The following is a 22,421-nucleotide window of genomic DNA, read 5'->3' on the forward strand; positions in this document are numbered from 1 at the left end:
TCCAGTATCTGATTGATCCTCTCAGTCTGTCCATCTGTCTGTGGATGATATGCTGTACTAAAATTCAACTTTGTCCCTAATGAATCATGCACTGCTTTCCAAAAAGTAGAGGTAAACTGAGTGCCTCTATCAGATACAATCTTCTTAGGCACTCCATGCAAACAAACTATCCGCTCCATAGATAACTCTGCTAGTCGAGCTCGTGAATTAGTGGTTTTGACTGGCACGAAGTGAGCAACTTTAGTGAATCGATCCACTATTACCCATATTGAATCATATCCTCTCTGTGTACGAGGTAAACCCACTATGAAATCCATGCCTACTTCTTCCCACTTCCATTCAGGAATCTTCATTGGTTGCAACAGTCCAGCTGGCCTCTGGTGTTCAGCCTTCACTCGCTGACAAGTATCACACAAAGCAACATACTCAGCTACATCTATCTTTAATCCATACCACTAATACTTCTGTTTCAGATCTAGATACATCTTAGTACTACCTGGATGAATGGAATATGCTGATTGATGAGCCTCTCTCAGAATCGTATCACGAATAGCCTTCACTTCAGGAACACATATCCTTTTTCCAAACCACAGTACACCATTGTCATCTATTCTGAATCCTGGTGCTTTGCCTAGTACCACATTCTGTGCTATCTCCTTTAGTTTCTCATCTTCCAACTGTCTTTTCAATATCTCTTCCTCTAGAGTAGGAGTGACCTCAATTTCCATAGCATTTACTACAATTTCCAAGTTCAAATATGCAAATTCAGCACACAACTCCTCAGATTCACGTGTCGCCCGAAGCTCATTAGCATATTTCTTCCTGCTAAGTGCATCAGCTACGACGTTCGCCTTTCCAGGATGATAATGCACTTCCAAATCATAGTCCTTTAGCAGTTCCAACCACCTTCGTTGCCTCAAATTCAAATCTGTCTGGATGAAGATATACTTCAAACTCTTATGATCAGTGTATATGTCACTCTTATGCCCAATCAAATAGTGTCTCCAAATCTTCAATGCATGAACCACAGCTGCTAACTCTAGATCATGAGTGGGATAATTCAGTTCATGTTTCCTCAACTGTCTAGATGCATAAGCAACCACTCTACCTTCTTGCATAAGAACACAACCCAAACCTAGACGAGAAGCATCACAATAGATAGAGAAACTCTTACTCAGATCTGGCAATACCAACACAGGTGCAGTAGTCAATCTCTTCTTAAACTCCTCAAAACTAGCTTGGCACTTATCAGACCATACAAACTTGGCATTCTTCTCTAACAGAGCAGTCATAGGCTTTGCAAGTTTTGAGAACCCTTCAATGAATCTACGATAGTAACCAGCTAAACCAAGAAAACTGCGAATTTCACTTACATCTGTAGGTGGTTTCCAATTCAGCACATCTTTCACCTTACTAGGATCCACTGCAATACCATCATTAGAGACAACGTGACCAAGAAAAGAAACTTCTTCCAACCAAAACTCACATTTACTTCGCTTAGCATACAGCTTATGTTCTCTAAGTTTCTGTAAGACCAATCTCAGATGTTCAGCATGTTCTTCCTTGGTTTTAGAGAATACCAGAATATCATCAATAAAGACCACCACAAACTTATCAAGATACTCCATAAATACTTTATTCATCATGTACATAAAGTAAGCTGGTGCATTGGTCAAACCAAAAGACATAACTGTATACTCATACAACCCATACCTAGTTGTGAAAGCTGTCTTTGGTATATCTGAATTCCAAATCTTCAATTGATGATAACCAGAACGCAAATCAATCTTAGAGAACACACAAGCACCTCTTAACTGATCAAACAAGTCATCAATCCTAGGCACGGGATATTTATTCTTGATAGTGACCTCATTAAGTGACCGATAATCAACACACATTCTGTGACTACCATCTTTCTTATCAACAAAGATAACTGGTGCACCCCATGGTGAAGAACTAGGATGAATGAACCCTTTATCTTGCAATTCCTTTATTTGTTTCTTAAGTTCCTCTAGTTCATTAACCCCCATTCTATATGGTCTTTTAGCAATAGGTGCAGTACCAGGTAGTAATTCAATTATAAACTCGATGTCACGGTCAGGTGGCATACCCGACAACTCATCTGGAAATACATCTGCGTACTCATTCACAACACGATCCTGAGGGTTAGCATCATCATCCAACTGGTTCACTATGGCTATCCTTTGTTCCTGCACTTCGACCTTGAGTCGGTCTCCAGTTGGTGATGTTAGTTCCATTACATTGCCTTCACACTTAATCTTTGCATCTTGTTGCATCATCCAACCTGTACCCAAAATAATCTCCAGTTGTCCTCAGCACTATGGGGCTCACTTTAAAGTCTACCACCCTTAGAGTCAAATTAATTGGAAAGCAACAATGTGTAGCTAGTATAGTTCCCTCTGGTGAATTTACAGTTATAGTGCTTTTCATGGCACGAGCAGGTATATTATGTGTCCTAATGAAAGCTTGTGAAATGAATGTATGCGAAGCTCAAGAATAAAAAAGAACGGTAGCGGGAGTGGAATGGACCTCAAATATAGCAATCATAACTTTGGGTTCCTCCATAGCTGTCCCTGCAGACACATGATTCACTCTTCCAGTGTTGGGTGTTCGGCTGTTCTCCTGGTTGCTATTTTGCCCTTGGGAGTTCTGTGGGTTGAAGTTCTCTGGACAATCATAAGACATATGTTCCTCTTTTCCACAGCGGAAACACCTGTCAGGAGTGTTGGGAGCACTGTTCTTCCTAGGGGTGACATTAGGATTCCTTGATTGAGATGTCTGTCGACCACCTTGCTGCTGATAAGAGTTACGTTGTTGAAAATGAAAGCGTTGATTCCCACTCTGTTGTTGATTCTGGAATTGCTGAGGATACTGGTCATGGTTCCACTGACTAACTGGCCCCTGATAACTCTGATGGAAACCTTGTTGAGAGTCAAAGCACGGGCGGTTATTACTACCTGAACTTTGTCCTTGCATTCTCCTTTTCCGATCCTGACTCTTGCGCATATCATCCAGCACAATGGCACGGTTCACCAGAGCTTGGAAAGTAGGGTAAGTGTTTCCAGCCAACTGCAATCGGAGATCATAGTAAAGGCCTTTCATAAACAGACGTTGCTTATCAACATCTTCCCTGACCTCATTCAGAGCATAGCGAGCCAACTGCTCAAAGGCATCATGATACTCTGCAACGGTCATAGAGCACATTCTGAGTGATCTAAACTCCTCTTGCTTTATCTCTATCATCCCTTCATTGATGTGACGTGCCTTAAAATCTCTACAGAATTCTTGCCAAGTGACGGTGGGAGCATTATCAGGACGAGCAGCTTGGTATGATTCCCACCAAGCCTGAGCTGCTCCCTGCAGCTGTCCAGAAGCATATAACACCTTCTCTAGATCATTACACTGAGCTATGTTTAACTGTTTTTCCACAGCACGCAACCAATATGCTTCCATAGGGTCAGCAGAATGAGTGAACACTGGAGGTCGTCCTTTCATAAACTCGCCACGTTTATCCCTCACATAGACAGGTGGTGCTGAAGATGTTGTAGGAATGCATGCATCATCTCATTCTGTGTATGCATAAGTTCCTCCACTGAGATTGGGGCATTCGCACCCCTACCATGGCCTCTACCTCTGCCTCTACCTCTTGCTGCCATATGCATTCCAAGGTACAGAAACATATCTCAGTAATATCCAACATGATAAATACAAGAGATAGTTGAATCTGAATTTTTCTGGGCAACATCCAACATTAACAGTTCAGAAAATCAGTCATATCTCGAGTTCCAGAACCCAAAAGGTTGCATTCTGTACACCGTTGGAAAGATAAAGAGATGATCTACAACTTTCATTTAGACCATATTAACAGATTCTGTCGTTAAATTAGTCAGAACTGGGCAAAACCAAAACTGTTCCAGAATTCCAGACTGCGCAGAAACCTCAACATTGAACAGTTATATCTCACAGACCATAACAGATAATAATGTCATTCTTGCTGCATTGGAAAGATCATGAAGTCTAGTTGTTCCGAGAAAGGTTTAATGAACTTTGCACGAACAGATTTTGAGATGTACCAGATTTACTCCAGACTGTTCCAGAAATCAGCAAGGGACAAAACAGACTTTTAACCAAACCCAACTATTTAGTTCATTAATCCTTATGCCTTAGGCCTATAAACTAAATGAAGTTGTAGATAAACTCCACAAGATCATTACACTCATTACAAAGATCCAAATCAAGCATAAGCATAATAACAAACCAAACCAAGCATCAAAAGTTCACACTTCAAGCATTGACTCAACTTGCGGTACTAACGTTCTCTTCCTATTAACGGTAAAGATCCTATAACTCCTATTTCAATGACGTTAGAAGGTGGTAAGAAAATTTCTAAAAGCATATTCAAAGCAAGGAGTGGGGATGAGAACAAGTCTTTAAAATAAGCAATAAGGTAAAGATGAATAGGATATAGTGTAGAAGAAAATATCAAGGTTTATAGAGCAAGGGTTATATAGCAATTTCAAAACCTTAAGACGGCCAATTTCTAACTAGGCTTGCGTCCGACAGTCAACAAAGCTCTAATACCAATTTGTCACACCCATATTTTAAGAACAAAATAGGATGCATAAAAGACTCATATGTGCCCCAGGAATAGTCGCACACATAAGTAGACAAATCTCAAATGTACCATTGCAGTGTTTATTACATAGCGGAACATAATAAATCACATAGTCTTATACATAAATGATAGCAAGATGTAAACAACGCTCTCGACGGAAGCTCCACACAGGGACAGTTTTGACTGGTTGACTCCAAACATAGTACTCATAATGGTAGTCCTCAATCCAATCATCATCCTTAGCATAACCTGGGGTGTTGGGAAATTGTAAGAGTGAGCATATATCGTACTCAACAAGTATAACCAGGGGTTCATGAGGCTCAAATAGCTGACACTGGTTTGACTGCATTTAGCTTTTAATAGTTGATAGCATGTTTAATCATTGGATAGCAAATATCAAGGTAGCATAATTAATCCCATAAACACATGATCAATGTATACAAGAATTAAGAATAACACATATAAACAACATAATAAACAATCATTTATCATCATTATTCACGTTCATCAGTGTCCATCTATTCCGTCAGTTTTTCAGGCCTCCCGTATCCGTGGGCACGGCTAGTATACCAAATCTAACACTCTGCAAAGGTTGTACATCTTTACCCATGAGTCGTTATTTACCCTTTCGCCCGAGGTTGCAATTCTCTTAACCCCCTTCCTAGGGAGGTTGGCAGGGATCACTATGAAGCCTTTCAAAGGTTTCGTCTAACAAGTTAGGGCCATTAGATTCACTCGGCAGGCAGATATAGAGCCCTCCTTCCATGGCACATAACCTGCAGCGTATACACATGGACAGAGGCCACACTATACCCAACGTGTCTAGCCATTCTTACGCCATTTAAGGTAACCGCTAACAAGCTAGAAAAAGGTCCTCATACTGAGCTAAAACTAGAGCCATGTAGCCCTCATGGTTGTACGAGTTGTAGCAGCTTTTGCCAAGGGATAAGTCCTTATGGAGGGTCAAGATCAATCTAGCAAAAGCTAGAGTTCTTTCCACCCTTTATGTTCAAGTTGCTAGAAAGCTTATTTTTATTGTTTATTGTTTATCCAAATATTCATGTTACAAGATCATGGATTATAATAAAGCACTAGCAAGAACTACCCAAATGCATATCCAAATAGGTAACAAGGAATTCAGGATAACAATCATCTATGATTTTGCTAAGGTCATCAAGGTGATAGCATGCATATGATATATATATATGTGTATTTTGTTGGGTATTCTTAACATCATTACGAAAAGTAGACAGTTTTCTAATTCTAGTAATGGTGCCAAAAATGCCAAACCTATCCCTCATACCACTTAAGCCAAGTTGTCATCCCCAGCATGACATGAGAGATGCGATTTTGAAATATGCAATTGCTCTTCTAAATAAATAAAGGATGGGATCTGCAAGTGCACAGATTAATACTGATGTAGCATTTTAACCGGGAAGTATTCTAGGTATCGTTATTTATATTTTTACCACTGGGAAGGGATTAGCAACCATCAATATTGATTATAGAATGGAATATGAGATTGAGTACCTATCATTGCATGTATAATTGAGAACATTTATCTAATTCTTTCATACAGGGATAAGTGTCACATAAAGGATATATGAAGTAATGAATAGTGACAAAGATAATTAATCTGATCAGCATAACTTAGCCACATAATAAATATGATAAGCACCTCAATTAGATACTCTCGAAAGTCATTAGCATGGAATTAGAACGAACTACAAGAATATTTCCTAAGTTATTCTCAACTATATAGTCTAGCATTATCATAGTTATTGCAAGCATACTTAGCAATCATTGCGAGACAAGACTACGCCTATGCATAGTGATATTAGCAAGGTAAATGAGAAACATAGCAATCACTCCCCTGTAATGATATTGCTCTGCCAGCCCAATACACGAGAGGGGAACTATATAAGAATCAATGAAGCTGTCACTATCACGAACTACCCCACGATCTGGCATATTGGGTACAATCGCAGATAAATACGGTATAAGCACCACGCCTACACAATATCTATCATTTACCCATGGATCCGATGAATAAACGCTATACGATCCTAAGCATGTATATAGATCCAATCTAACTAAGCCAAGTACATAACTATGATAAACGAAGAACAATATAATCTTGAATATAAGCAAGTAGAGCAAAGACATAAGCAATATATTGAAGTAGAACAAAGTCATATTCATAATATTGAAGAACAAAGATGATTAGAAGAACAATTAGAGAATTACCAAGAATCCTCTTGACAGATCCGGAAACCAATCGAAGATTGACTCCTTCTAGTTCTAATCCTATGTAGCTATGCTAATCTAGATATAATTGATGTGGTGGCTCTAATCTTGATCAGAGGCTTCTTCTCCCTTGAGAATAATAAATTAGGGTTGAGAGGCTCTCTCCTTCAGGGGCCAGGGGGTCTGGTTTTATAGTCCCTTCAAGTGAATATGGGCCGTTGGATCAAACCGACATAGATTGAACGGTTATCCTTGATCCTTTAGGTTGGTGGAGATTGATCCTGAGAGAGAGTCCTGTTTGGACTCCAACAGGGGGCAGGCGCCTAGGGCAACTGGGTGGGCGCCCAGTGCCTGGCCCCGTTCGGCCTCCGCTTCCTTCCCGTGGCTTCTGGAGTCTTCTAGATGTAAGATAATTGCGCGGCACGTTAATATCTCTATGTAATCCCGACATGTGGGCCTTTCTTCCGTATTTCCTGATAACCCCCTGTAGAAATAGACAAACACCAAAACTCGTGGAATTCTGTCAGATAAAACCCTAAGTCTAGATGTTGATTTCATTTGGATCATTTTCTTTGTTTATTTGATAATTAAATTTGATACTTAAGGACCGTCAACAAACTCCCCCAAGCTTACCTCTTGCTCGTCCCTGAGCAAGGATAGTCTCAGTGATAGATTAGAAGTTGTTGCAATGCTTTTAAAATGGACGGTACACATGCTTTTAAATGAGGTCTCATCTCTGAGTTAGAGTAAACTGTCAAGACTTAAAACTTACTTACTTTACCTTTCACCATGGGACTTGTAACTGTCTCTTCTGTCTTGAGTTGTTAAAAGATAGAACAGTCTAGTCAAGTGCCATGTCTCTTATTCTTGATCAGCTATAGCTCCGGAGTTTTTGCAGATTTTCAAATAAAACTGAGAGATCCCTTGTATGATTCTCTCAGATCTCTCTTTTGTGGTATTTCTGGATCCTTACCAAGGCAGTGATGATATATGCCTTCTCTCAAGATATGTGGTATAAGGCATAGTGACATTGCCTTCTCTCTCACCCTTACTCTAATAAGGCTTTAGTATCTGTAGCTCATAGGTGGGAGATAAAGTATACATACTTACAAGACATTTATTGCATAGTCAAACCATGGATCCAAAGAAACAAATCAATAAGTCAAATCAAGATGTGCATGTGTGGCGAATGAATGGTGTATGGTGATGATGGTGATAACAATGGTGGAAGTCTAATTCTACTTTGCTCTTTGAGGGGATACATACCTTCCTTGCTCTTTTGAAACTTTTGAGGAGAATGAGATGATCTTCTTTTTTCTTTTTCTCTCAGGTGGGTATCTTGTACCCCTAATTCTACTGTCGGACACTTGTCATTTTTACCTCTTGTCTCACTTTTTCATTTCTTTTGAGGTTCCGGGCACTTGCCCCTTTTTATTTCCTCGTATCTTTCCTCTTTTTTTTAGAGCACTCATCTCTTGAGATAATTTAGCAAGTGGTAGTAACAAGATAACTTGAGCATTTATTTCATAGGGGAAAAACAAAGATGTTTTTGGCTATTCTCTCCCGGATTAGGAGTAGAATATTTTTGGGTGATTCTGGAGATGGAAATGGGTGGATATATGTGGATGGTACTTCCGGAGTAGAAGCCGTATATATGAGTGAACGTGCAAGTGAATCTTGATTTTAACCACATGACAAGCTCCTAAGGGTCTACACAGCTTGACCACACTCAATGCTCATAAGCAGTAAATAGTAAATGTGTGGCTCGAAATCTAGCAAGCATATATATATGGCTGTGGTAGGAATTTAAACTCTCATCATACAGGAACTCATCATGCAATATTTTAAAGATTTTCAAAGATAAAATTCTCCAGAATTCTAGCATCTCTAGGAACAGATAAACAGCAGCTCAACCTTCCCATATCGTATCCGTTAACAACTTAGACTTCAGATCAGGTTTTCATCCCACAAGTTTAGGTTTAGAGCAAGCTTTAAATTATAACAGTTATGTCTAAACTTGAGAGAGAATTTCAAATTTTAAAGATTAGGCAGAGCAACTATTCATCATATCCATGCTTGAGTTTTATTATTAAGATTCAGATTAGCATAGCCACTTTATTTATTTATTAAACACACTAAGTAAAAGGCAAATATATAAGCATAAAATCTTTATTTGTTTTTTCATAATTATGTATATCTATATTTTAATATAGTATAAGTATAAAGATAGGTAGAAATACTTATCGGGATAAATGGGGGTGCTCTCCCCCAAGCTGAATTTTGACGTAATTTCTTTTGATGTATCTAGCAGGTGGCAGAGGTGTATTTGAAAGTCAGCAGCATTCTGACAGCGATTAGAATGTCCTCCGTCTGCTAGTCTTCCGGATTCTTCAATTCTGTGGAGCTCAAATAGACAACAAAGCTTGTGGAACTGATTAAGTGTTAGCATAAATATCTAGCCTTTATCATGTTGAGACTCCTCAATAATTATTACTCTCTATTTTTATATTTTCATTTTATAAAGCAGAAAAGAAATTTTTATTTTATTTTTATGCCACCACAGTGAATGTACTTATGGGTTTTATGCCACTCGTATACTCACATAGGGCTTACTATTTTTTTCATTTTTATTTTCTTTTTAGGATAGTATGAACCTGATTAACTAAGTAAACTAGTTGACATAATTGAAAGGGAATGGATAACTACCAAGTTTACCTCTTGGCAAGGCGTTCGGTGTTTTTAAGTCCTCCGAACGGGACTCTCCTCTTTCTCAATTGTCCTGGGATTCGTTGGGTGGCGGAGTCAGTACTTCCGGCGGTGCCTCCTCTTCATGTATAGTTATCTTCCCTTTCCATACCTGACTCGGTGCTACGGTCTCCTCTGGATAATTCTGTTTAAACTCTACGTCTTCTGATCTTATCACTTCTCCTTCGTAGTCTGCCCATCCGTCCTTGATGATTTGCCTCCTCTGGTTGCGGTTGCGTCGTTTTCTTACCTGCTTAGATTCTTCAAAGATGTAGTTAGGGTCAGTAAAATAACGGCGTACCTTCTCTGAGGGGAAGTGCATATGGACTTCTCCGGTTCCAATGTAGATGATTGCTTTAACGGTGCTGAGGAACGGTCTTCCAAGAATGATGGGTGGATCGTACTCGTCTTCTCCCATGTCAATAACCTGAAAGTCTGTGTAGACAAAGTGATCGTCTATCTTGACAAGGACATCAGTTACTGTTCCTTTAACCTCTCGACACGTTTGATCTACCATCTGGAGCTGAATGTATGTTGGTTTTAAGGGCATGGTTCCGAACATGAGCCGATAGGTGACTGCGGTCATTATGTTGACGCCCGATCCGGTGTCGCAAGTCGTCTTGTAGAAGTTCTATCCATTTATGGAGCAGTAGATGCTTGGCATTCTTGGGTCGTCCTTCTTGGTCAGAAACGGTGACTTAAGTTGGTGATCTTGGCCTCCATGAACTGCAGTGACCATCTTAGCTGACTCGGTCGACACTTGCTTGTTCCTGTTCCTCCTGTTGCTCCTCTTCCTCGATTCACGTCTGGATTGATCTGGAATTTGTGTAGTCTTGTTCTTGAAGGAAAACGTCCCCTTCCTCCCTTTGATGTAGAAACTGATCTTGGCAGCACTGGCGTAGATGACAGCTCCCGAGGTGTTTAAGAATGGCCTCCCTAAGATGATAGGTGCCCTCTCAACATTACCGGTCTCTATCACCACGAAGTCTGCTGGGGCATATAAGGTACCAACTCGGACACAAAGGTTCTTCAATATTTCTTTTGGAAAACTTATCGTCTGATCTGCAAACTGCAAACACATGGTTATTTCTGATAAAGGATATGTAAAGAATTTTTCATAGAGTACCATGGGCATAATGTTGACACTAGAGCCAAAGTCGCAGAGTGCTTCTGGGAAGTCCACCATGCCGATGCAGATTGGGATGATGGGGCGTCCTGGATCGCCTCTCTTGACTGGCAGAAGGTCAGTAGTGAATTCAGTGACGGGGTTACTCCAATTACCTACATCAAACATGTCGACAAGATTTACAGATTCTAATCCTTCCGGTTGTGATGGTATACCGGGGCTAGTAGAAGGAACAGCAGCAGCTATTTGATTTAACTGAGATTCAATCATTTTATTAAAGCTAATTTGATTCTTGATGGTAGTAGAGAAATTATCCATTCTATTATTTATATTTTCTAGCATTTTATCATTAGATGCCAATTTCTTAGATAGGTTATCCATTAGCTTTCCTTAATTAGACACTAACTCTCTCAGAGCTGGAAAATTATTATTATTATTGTAAGAATTATTACCTTGATAATTACCTGAGTAGTTAGGCCTCTGTTGATTCCAACCTTGATTTTGTTGAGGACGGTTGTAGTAGTTGCTGTTGTTGTTGTTGATGTAGTTCACATCCTCAAGCATCTCAGGACAGTGATTGTCTGAGTGTCCAGTATCTCCACACTCCTCACAAGTCATGTGAGAGTCGTAGATGTGCATAACTTCTTTCTTATCTCCAGCTCTATCGTCGAGCTTCTTCATGAGCAGGTCTAGCTTTGCAGACAGCATGTCTACCTCCTTGAGCTGATGCATACCTCCACCTTTCTTGTGTGCCTGGGTCCTCTCTTCATTCCAGTCTTGATTGGACGCCATCTTCTCCACAAGAGTTGTGGCTTGTGATATGGTAAGTGATAAGAATGCTCCTCCAGCTGCAGCATCCATGGTTTCTCAGGCACTGTTGCTGAGCCCATGATAAAATGTTTGCATCAATAGCCAACTCTCCATTCCATGATGGGGACATTCTAGGATGTAGTCTTGGAAGTGCTCCCATGCTTTTTGGAATGGATTCATCATGTTGTTGCTGAAAACTTGTAATCTTCCCACAGAGAGCATTGGTCTTGCCCATGGGAAAGAACTTAGCCATGAAGTTTGTTGAGCAGAGTGCCCACGTAGTATTCTTCTCCTTTGTAGCGTAGAACCACTGCTTCGCTCTTCCTAACAGTGAGAATGGGAAGAGGCAAAGTAGTATAGCATCTCTGGGGACTCCTGATATGGTAAATGTGTTGCAAATCTCCAGGAAGTGTTGGAGATGAGCACTAGCATCTTCGTGTGCCTTCCCACAGAACGGGTTGGATTGCACCATGTTCATAAGTCCAGGCTTGAGCTCAAAGTTGCCATCGATCTCTGCAGCAGGTCCAGTGCGGATGTTGTCCATAGAGGGAGCTGAGAACTCGGGGATTGATTTGTTCGCCGTGGCTTCGAACTCTGAAGACAAGTTCCGGTGATCTTCTTGATTGGATGAAGCTTCTTGCTGAAGTATTGATGATCTCCTCTTGAGCTTGGCTCTTGTTTTTCTGAATAAGGCTTCGGGATTGTCAACAAAATTTCCTGGAAGATGCCTTCTATTCATACATTCCCCTGCATAAGATAAAAATAGAAAATATCGGGGTAAAACTGTATGAGAGAATTGATAAGCTCAATCATATTAGTGATGCGAATGATAACTCAAAATCTATATCCATTCCTGGTTAGTAATCAACCTTCCCCGACAACGGCGCCAAAAATGCTTGTTGGGTATTCTTAACATCATTACCAAAAGCAGACAATTTTCTAGTTCTAGTAACGGTGCCAAAAATGTCAAACCTATCCCTCATACCACTTAAGCCAAGTTGTCATCCCCAGCATGACATGAGAGACGCGGTATTGAAATATGCAATTGCTCTTCTAAATAAATAATGAATGGGATCTGCAAGCGCACAGATTAATACCGATGTAGCATTTTAACCGGGAAGTATTCCAGGTATCGTTATTTATATTTTTACCACTGGGAAGGGATTAGCAACCATCAATATTGATTATAGAATGGAATATGAGATTGAGTATCTATCATTGCATGTATAATTGAGAACATTTATCTAATTCTTTCATACAGGGATAAGTGTCACATAAAGGATATATGAAGTAATGAATAGTGACAAAGATAATTAATCTGATCAGCATAACTTAGCCACATAATAAATATGATAAGCACCTCAATTAGATACTCTAGAAAGTCATTAGCATGGAATTAGAACGAACTACAAGAATATTTCCTAAGTTATTCTCAACTATATAGTCTAGCATTATCATAGTTAGTGCAAGCATACTTAGCAATCATTGCGAGACAAGACTACGCCCATGCATAGTGATATTAGCAAGGTAAATGAGAAACATAGCAATCACTCTCCTGTAATAATAATAATATTGCTCTGCCAGCCCAATACACGAGAGGGGGACTATATAAGATTCAATGAAGCTGTCACTATCACGAACTACCCCACGATCTGCCATATTGGGTACAATCGCAGATAAATACGGTATAAGCACCACGCCTACACAATATCTATCATTTACCCATGGATCCGATGGATAAACGCTATACGATCCTAAGCATGTATATAGATCCAATCTAACTAAGCCAAGTACATAACTATGATAAACTAAGAACAATATAATCTTGAATATAAGCAAGTAGAGCATAGTCATAAGCAATATATTGAAGTAGAACAAAGTCATATTCATAATATCTAAGAACAAAGATGATTATAAGAACAATTAGAAGCACAATTAGAGAATTACCAAGAATCCTCTTGACAGATCCGGAAACCAATCGAAGATTGACTCCTTCTAGTTCTAATCCTATGTAGCTATGCTAATCTAGATATCTAATTGATATGGTGGCTCTAATCTTGATCAGAGGCTTCTTCTCCCTTGAGAATAGTGAATTAGGGTTGAGAGGCTCTCTCCTCCAGGGGCCAGGGGATCTGGTTTTATAGTCCCTTCAAGTGAATATGGGCCGTTGGATCAAACCGACATAGATTGAATGGTTATCCTTGATCCTTTAGGTCGGTGGAGATTGATCCCGAGAGAGAGTCCTGTTTGGACTCCAACAGGGGGCGGGCGCCCAGTGCCTGGCCCCGTTCGGCCTCCGCTTCCTTCCCGTGGCTTCTTTTCTAGATGTAAGATAATTGCGCGACACGTTAATATCTCTATGTAATCCCGACATGTGGGCCTTTCTTCCATATTTCCTGATAACCCCCTGCAGAAATAGACAAACACCAAAACTCAAGGAATTCTGTCAGATAAAACCCTAAGTCTAGATGTTTATTTCATTTGGATCATTTTCTTTGTTTATTTGATAATTAAATTTGATACTTAAGGACCGTCAACATAGTTATAAGTGAATAGGTAACAAGGATGATCCCAAGTTATACTTGCCTTGATCAAAGCTCTCTTGAGCCTGCTGGTCCTCAAAGGCTTGGTCTTGATCACCAACGTACGGCTCACCGTCTATTCCCAAACATCAACCAACAACACGCAGACAATTATACACAAAACAAACAAGCTATAATTAGAACATTACACCAACAGTGAGAAATCAAAGATAAAAGTTTATCAAAATATTCTACGCAGCGCTACGATCACACAAACGTAAAGTTCACGAAAATCGGAATTAAAACGTGGAAGATATGAATTTTCTAGGATTTCTTATAGAGAAATAATTATTTAAATGCTACTGCGAAAATAAAAAGTTTAAAAACAGTGAACAAATACTTCTAACACGTAGAGCTCGTAAATACGAATCTAACGAAATTTGAATGGACCAAAACGGAGTTAAAATGAGTATGTTATGACCAAAATACTACCAGTGGCAAACCTGTAAATAGTGAAAGCGTATTTTAAACGGAACCGTGAGAAAATACGCTTTCAAAACGACAAAACGCATTTAAGAATGGCGCCAGGGGACTGCGGGTTCCATATGGGAAAAGCTAAGGGTCTCTTTATCAAATTTTCACCCCGAAAGGGTATGTTCTATTTGGGACCGTAGGGTCGCGCGTCACACCCGCCGGCCTCCTCGCCGGAACAGGAGCCCGACGCGGTGGCGCCATGGCCGGAGGGCCCGAGCTCGGCGGCGTTCACGGTTTCGACGATTCAGGGCCTCCCAGGAAGAAAGAAACACACCGGAGGGCGGAGAAACTCACCGCGAACTTGCCGTGATACTTTTCTAAGGCCGAGGAGCAGAGAGAGAAGCTCGCGGCGTGCGGCGGCGGAAGAGAACTCCGGTGGGATCTAAATCCAAAGAAACCCGGCGCTAGGGCGCGGATTAATGAGCTTGGGGACGAAAAGGGGCCTGCGGGGTTGATTTAAGAGTCTTATAGGGGCATAGCGCGCGGGTTGGCAAGAGATCCCGAAGAAACCGGGATCGGATTGCTCCTGGTCGTGTCCAGTCCGCACACGGCTGGAGGAAGAAGAGGAGCAACACGCTGACCAGCGGACCCCAGGCGACAGCGAGAGAAAGGAAAGGGGCAGGCCAGGCGCGCGCTGAGAAGGAGCTGGGCCGCGGGGGAAGGTGGGCCGAGCAAGGGGAGAGTTGGGCTGCGAGAAAAAAATGGAAACGGGGCCGAGAGCAGGTGAGCTCCTTCCCCTTTTTTTATTTCTTTTTCTAAAGCATTTTCCAAATGGAATTTGAATCAAATAAATTCAAACCAAAAAGGCAAAAGCACATAATTAAATATGCTCCAGCATGAAATGCACCAACATGTTTCTATCCCTATGTTGGATTTTATTTTCAACGAAAATTATTTATTTATTAATTTAAATGCTCACAAAATACTTAAATAAATCCAGTTAATTCCAATAATTGAAATTCAGATTGTTTTAGGGAGTTACAAGGAGCCAAATCACATGTTTAATTAAAGATGCATATGCCGAACAATTAATTAGGTTCTACTTGTGCAACTACATGGTGTCTTCCTAACATGAACTCAACAAACATGGGTTAACATTTTGAAAAAAAATTCAGGTGGTATTTTTGGTAATCTGAAATTTCTGGGTTGTTACAACGACGAGGCATGGGACACGGGTGCGAGGCAGCTATATTTCTCTATGCATTGTTGCTACAACGCTCCATTGCTAAATCACAACTGCAGGTGCCCCTCGCTTGTAGGAAGGACAAAAGAAAGAGGTAGGTATGGCCAGCGACACCCGAGCGAGAGAGGAAGAGAGCACTAGTAGAAATCTCCACTTCTATGATGATTTCTTTTAATAACGGTTCCGAAATATTCATAGAAAATCGCTTTCTATGACGGAAATTTTGGTTTCATCATACAAGTGGAGATTTCTACTAGTGCAAAGAGTTATGGGACGAGTGAACCGAGGAATGAGAAGATGAGCATGTGCAAATGCTAGTTAGGGCAAGAGACTTGCTAGGGTTGACGAGAAAGGAGGAGGCACGGACGATGGAAAATTGAGAGGTCAAGGAGATTTTTCCCACTACTCTCTCCATGCCGCTTCGACTTTCACGTATAAGTGCCATTGTGCAAAGAATAATGGGAAAAGAAGCTGACTACAAAGCAAACCATTTGAGGTCATCAGTCCGCTTCATTCAACCATAATCGGTCTAGAATCATTTTAAATAGGGTCTAAAGGTTCCGCCGTCCACTTGCTATACACATGATAGACTTTTTGAGGTTTATTAGAATCATGCCCTATCTTTAAATCTAGTTTTTAACAAATTTATTTAGAGATATAAATATTGCATATATTTTCTACAAATCGAGTCAAACTTGTGGCACACAAAAATCTAAAACGACACTTTTTTTTAGACGGAGGGAGTACTCATCATATTCCGTCAACAAGCACCACATGCAGTGGGTCTCACCAAAGATTAAAAAATTCCTGCATCCAACATATTCGGTGGGCAAAACTGAGAGAGAGCGAGAGGGAGGAGTAAAAAACAATATATTTCTTTTATTTCTTATAAATAGCTTATCGACATCTTTTGTTATGGTCTAATCAAGTTTAAAAATGTTTTAGGTAGCTAGAAAGGAATATTTTAGTCCGATTAACTGCTTTGGGTTGTATATTGTGGCTCATGTTTAGAGTGACGCGGGCGCATGCCGTTGTGTGAATTTTCTAGACAAAAAGTATTTGGAAGGAAGAAGGAACAAAGAAAAAGAAACGGGGGATACATTATATAAACAGAAATAAAATAAAATAGCCAAGATGACTGGAGTATTCCTTGACTCTTCTCGGTTGTGGCCGGCCCCAGGTGTCAAGTCGAAGTGACGTCCGAATGAGCCGTCACCGTGTGGCCACCGCGTCGGGAGCCTAGCATGAGAATCCAGCCTCCTCCTCCTCCCGCTCCCTCTATTTGTATCACTCTGCCGCACCACCACTGACCACCCCTCCCTGCTCTTGTCTCTGTCTGTCCTACCCATCTTTAGCCGTGCGCATGCAAGAAGAGAAGTAGCCGATCGATCAGCAACAGCACTCGGCTGGTCCGTAACGAACCACCGCCAGTCCCTTCTTCTAATCTCGCTCTGCGGCGGCCGTTGGTTGCGGCTGCCAGTGCCAGGAGAGGCGAACCCACGGCCTCGCTGTTCGGAGCGCCTTTTTGCTTTGTTTGGCGCCTCTGCTTGGTCTTGATGGTGTATAAATACTTCTCCCTCTTGGACGGTCTCCTCTGTGCCTGCGCCATCGGGGCCTGTTTGGAGAGGGGGGTTGCCATCGAAAACGAACTAGATTCTCAACATCCATAAAGCAACCCCCCTCTTCATTCCAAAACAGGCCCCGATCATACCTTCTTGAGACGGTTCCCGGTAAATCCTTGAATCCTTTTCGCTGATCTAGACACCTTCTTTTAATGGTTTGATTTTTCTACCACTCTATTTTATGAAAATACAGAGGATGTACGTAGCGCTTGTTCTTCTTCTTATATATATGTGGTTCTGAATTCTCCACCAGTAGTAGAGGGAGAAGAGGTCCTCCGATACGCCTGTGTCTGATCGGTGTTTTCCTGTCTGTCCCTTTCTGTGTGATTTTGAATTTGTCTCCTGTTAGTTAATGGAGAGGAAACCAAGAACAGTTTCTCCTGGTTGTGAATCGGCCTAATAAAATAGGAAAAAAAAAACAAAGTTGGTCAATGTTGTTTCCTTGGCAAATCGCAACTGCGAGAGAGAGGGGCAAGCAACAATACCGCGACGGAGCAGCAGACAAAGAAATCTGATGATCTTTTTCCCTCAAGGCAGACCAAACCATTGTTATTCTGTCAATCTTGTTGTTGTTATTCCCTCAAAAAAATCTTGTTGTTGTTGGGCTCACAGATTAATTTACCCCCAACAAGTTTAGCTGCCATTGCTTATCATTTTCGGCAGACCGGCAGTTGGAGGGGACTCCCATTCTGCTCAGTCATTCGCAGCATTTCGCAGTCTCTCGCCGCCTGGATTCCCATGTTGCGTTCGTAGTATTCTTTTCTTTATATTCTGACTCTGATATATATTCTTTTGGTTGGGTAATTGGGTTTGGACAACTCCTGCGTGTGTAAAATAAATCTGGATCCCGAGTCCGTTAGGAGATCACATCACATCACATCACATAACAAACAGCCTTTCCAAGAAACAGAGAGCCTTCTTCTCCGTACTCTACTTGTACTGCCCCTCCCTCCTTCCTTGCCTCGTGGTTGTGGATCGACATCTGTTTGCGGCCGGCCATGGTGGATGAGTCCCTGCTGGTGATGGGTGTGTCTGTAGCAGCTCTAGGACTTTTTTTTTTTTTTTTTTTTTTTTTTTTGCGCGGTCTGTCAACTAACCAGTATTCTCAACCAGGTGCTGATTGAGTGATTGATGCAGGGCTAGTAGCTCCCAGGACGGCTCCAGCACTCCCCAGTTCATTCTGCCAACGGTGCCTGGCGACCTGAGCGAGGAGCATGCGAGATTGCCCTCCTCCGTCCTCGTCATCTCCATCGCCATCGTCTGCCGTATGGCCAAGCTGGGCTGCTTCCCCGCTCTGCTCCCCGGCAAGAGGAAGAAGACCCGCAAGATCGCCGATGCCAACAAGGCCAGCGGCAACGAATGTCCCAAGGTGAAGCCGGTCGAGTTCACCGACGCGACGCTTGGCATCGGGGGATGCGTGGAGAGTGTCGCCCTCGTGCCCCGCGACGTGAAGGTCGTCCCCGTGGAGGACCGCAATAAGGAAGCTCATCAATTGGTGTCGGTGAAGGGGAGCGATCTGTCAGGTTTCGACTTCCACTTCCACGAGGCCAACAAGTCCAACCTCCGTTCCGACAGTGACGTGGCACTGGACACCGCGGTCGAAGGTGCGGTGGCGGACCCGTCGTCGCCGAAACTGAAGCGGTCGTGCTCCAACATCGAGACTAAGCGGCCTGGCTCGCGTGCCGCGCCCGAGATGCCGGCCCGGTCGCGCTCCTACGGCGATCTGGGCAATCTGATCACCGGCCTCGCCATGGAGACGACGGCGACGCCACACAGCGCGCCGGACCCGGAGGCGAGCCCGGCGTCGGTGAAGACGTCGCGCACCGCCGACCGCGTGATGCTGAAGAAGCGGTCGTCCAGCCAGGTGCTGCCCTCGCGCAGCCGGAAGCTCTGGTGGCGGCTCTTCCTCTGGAGCCACCGCAACCTACACAAGCCGCGGTCGCCGCGCACGGCCCACCAAGCAGCGTGCTCGCCTGGCCGCCACGGCGGGTACACCTCGGACACGTTCGAGGAGGGCCCGGCCGCTGACCGCAAGGACAAGAAGGTCATGGTCGACGACTCGCCGCCACCGTCCGTGCCCAACCAGTGGGTAGCCTTCTGCGCCGAGAACTCCATCCACGACCGCATCAGCGCGTGGGTGAGCAGCATCGAGAGCGAGCCTCCGTTCCACATCGCCGAGGAGGACGACAACTACGATGGAGAAGACGACGAGGAGCACGGCGGCGAGTGTGCGTCGGAACGGCCGCGTCACCTCGAGCTCGGGGAGCCATCCTCAGGGAAGGGCGGCCACGGCAAATCCAAGCGCAGCGCAGCGGCCGACGAGGTCGTCCAGGCCAACACCATCGTGCAGTCCCTGAACGCCTTCTCGTCGGTGGCGCACATCTCAGGGATGGGCCTCAAGGTGATGCCGATGATCGCGCCCTTCTCAACCCTCCGGGCAGTTAACCTCTCCAGCAACTTCATCGGTGAGCAGAGCCAGAGCATCACTAATTAACTGCTCGATCTGCTAGTGCTTGCTCTCACTTTTGATTTTTTTTTTCTGTTGCTGAATTATTTGAGTTGCTGCTGCGCGCAGTTCATATCTCCCCTGGATCGCTGCCCAAGGGCCTGCACTCTCTTGATCTGTCTAGGAACAAGATTGCCAACGTCGAGGGCCTCCGGGAGCTAACCAAGCTACGTGTGCTCAACCTCAGCTACAACCGGATTTCACGGATTGGGCATGGTAAGCAAGCACGTCTCTTCTCGACATTCACTGCATCTCGCTGAAATTAAATTCCCACTTCATACTTGAGGCAAGGTAATTGCTGCTTTGTATTGTACAGTATGTGCACATGAACATGTAGTGACAACTAATAACTCATCAATCATAAGTAAAGATGCGATCTGAGTTTGGCATCTAGCCGATACACTATGTCGGTGTGGGTCAGAGACTCGGAATCATTGAACAAGACATCCCACATCCACGTTGTGGTACCTGTTCCATGTCTTGGCTGCCAGTGCCCATCCAGTGGACATAATTGCTGGGACCTGCTGGAAGCTGCTGGTGCTGGGACCGGTACCGTTGAGATGACCCTGTCCTGATTCGTTTATGCATTCTCTTTTTTTTGATTGCACGAAGGATCCACTGCTGCCTACTAACATGCATCATCTTCGATTAATTGCACGGCTTAGGCCGTATTTAGTTCGTGAAGTACAAAATTTCGCAATACGTTAGCACTTTCGTTTTTTTATAGTAATTATTATCCAACTATAGACTAACTAGACTCCAAAGATTCATCTTGTAAATTCCAACTAAAATGTGCAATTATTTTTTATTATCTATCTAAAGATTCGATGTGACGGAGAATCTTGAAAAATTTTTAGATTTTGAGGTGGAAGTAAACAAGCCTTAAGCAATCACGCAATCTTCTATCATGCTATGACCGATTTGATAGCCACTTCGATTCCAGGCTTCCAGCTTATGATATGGATGGCCTTGTTTAGTTACAAAAAATTAGGAAAACGACGCTGTAGTAATTTCATTTTTATTTGATAAACATTATTCAACCATGGAATAACTAGGTTTAAAAGATTTGTCTCGTGATTTACAGGCAAACTGTGTAATTAGTTTTTATTTTCATCTATATTTAATGCTTTATACATGTGCCGCAAGATTCGATGTGACGGAAAATCTTGAAAAGTTTTTTGTTTGGGGTGTAGTAAACAAGGCCGCACACAACAAAATTCAGTCAGAAATTCTGATGGAGTTCTCTGTGCTGCTGCCCGCAGGTCTGTCCAACTGCACGGCGATCCGGGAGCTGTACCTGGCGGGCAACAAGATCAGCGACGTGGAGGGCCTGCACCGGCTGCTCAAGCTGGCGGTGCTGGACCTCAGCTTCAACAAGATCACGACTGCCAAGGCGCTGGGGCAGCTGGTGGCCAACTACCACTCCCTCCTGGCGCTCAACCTCGTGGGCAACCCGGTGCAGGCCAACGTCGGCGACGACGCGCTGCGCCGGGCGGTCACGGGGCTCCTCCCGAGCCTTGCCTACCTCAACAAGCAGCCCGTGAAGCCGCAGCGCAGCGCACGGGAGGTGGCCACGGACAGCATTGCGCGCGCCGCGCTCGGCGGCTCGTGCAGTCGGAGCAGCCGGAAGAAGACGTCGCGGCGGCTCACGCAGAGCCCACGCTCGTCGTCCTTGACCAGGGGCCGTGGTGGCGGCGGCGCCTCACCCACACCAAGAAACCCATCTCGTCGTCGTTGACCAGGGGATCGGAACCAACTGCATGCGTGCTGGCCGTGGCTTGAGAGGATTTGTCAGGCACTACGATTGGGCACGGTGATGAGGTCAAACTGAATCGGTGGGACAAACCTAAGTATGATGTGAGAAAATTACCATGGACCACATAATGTACATACTTGTTAGGGAGAGATTGCTTAGATTGATGTTGTGCTCGATGTATCTTTGTAGCGGCGAAACAACAATTTGTGCTTGGTTGAAGATGAGATCCAATGTCACACTGATTGTTCTCTCTTGTGTGCTTTATATCTATCCAACTATATTTATCTGTATCTGCACTATAAAGAAGCGAATAAATATAAATAGCCTCTTACCATATTTTTTTTACCCACATTAGTTTTTATCTCCTAGATCTACTTTTAAATAAGATCCAGCATATCTAAATCTCCCACTCTGATCTAACAAGTGGACTCGCACAAAAACTCTAGAAACTATTTACATTGATCACCTGTTTTGGTCTCGCTCGAAAACTCTGGAAACTATTTACATTGATAACATATTTCTCTCTTGAGGCCATGCTAACAATTTCTCTTCTAAATGAGCCGGCAGCTTCCGGGGGGAGAAGCAGGTGCACCGTCGCCCACAAAAAAGCTGGCTGTTCGATCTTCCATCCTGTGGCCAACGTTTGTTGGAGCGGATTCTATTGCCTCCAATAGATTCTGCGAAAAGCGGCTTGTCATTTGATTTCTGTGTTGTTTTGTGCCTCATCTTTAGCC

General features: G+C 43.1%; 1 protein-coding gene across 5 annotated transcripts; it reads left to right on the forward strand.

The window, feature by feature from the left end:
• LOC8155683 lies at positions 17,094 to 22,008 on the forward strand. 5 transcript variants are annotated; one of them, XM_002489164.2, is made up of 4 exons: positions 17,094 to 17,533; positions 18,539 to 19,890; positions 20,001 to 20,147; positions 21,194 to 22,008. In XM_002489164.2, exons 2-4 carry the CDS (start codon positions 18,693 to 18,695, stop codon positions 21,667 to 21,669), a joined length of 1,821 nt encoding a protein of 606 aa, XP_002489209.1. In that variant the 5' UTR covers positions 17,094 to 17,533; positions 18,539 to 18,692; the 3' UTR covers positions 21,670 to 22,008. The 5 variants fall into 5 exon arrangements, with proteins under 5 accessions (XP_002489209.1, XP_021304316.1, XP_021304334.1 ...); XM_021448641.1 differs by having other exon boundaries at positions 18,563 to 19,890; XM_021448659.1 differs by having other exon boundaries at positions 17,094 to 17,212; positions 18,563 to 19,890.

The sequence above is a fragment of the Sorghum bicolor genome, chromosome 1 (genome assembly GCF_000003195.3).
Source record: "Sorghum bicolor cultivar BTx623 chromosome 1, Sorghum_bicolor_NCBIv3, whole genome shotgun sequence".
NCBI classification, from domain to species: domain Eukaryota; kingdom Viridiplantae; phylum Streptophyta; class Magnoliopsida; order Poales; family Poaceae; genus Sorghum; species Sorghum bicolor.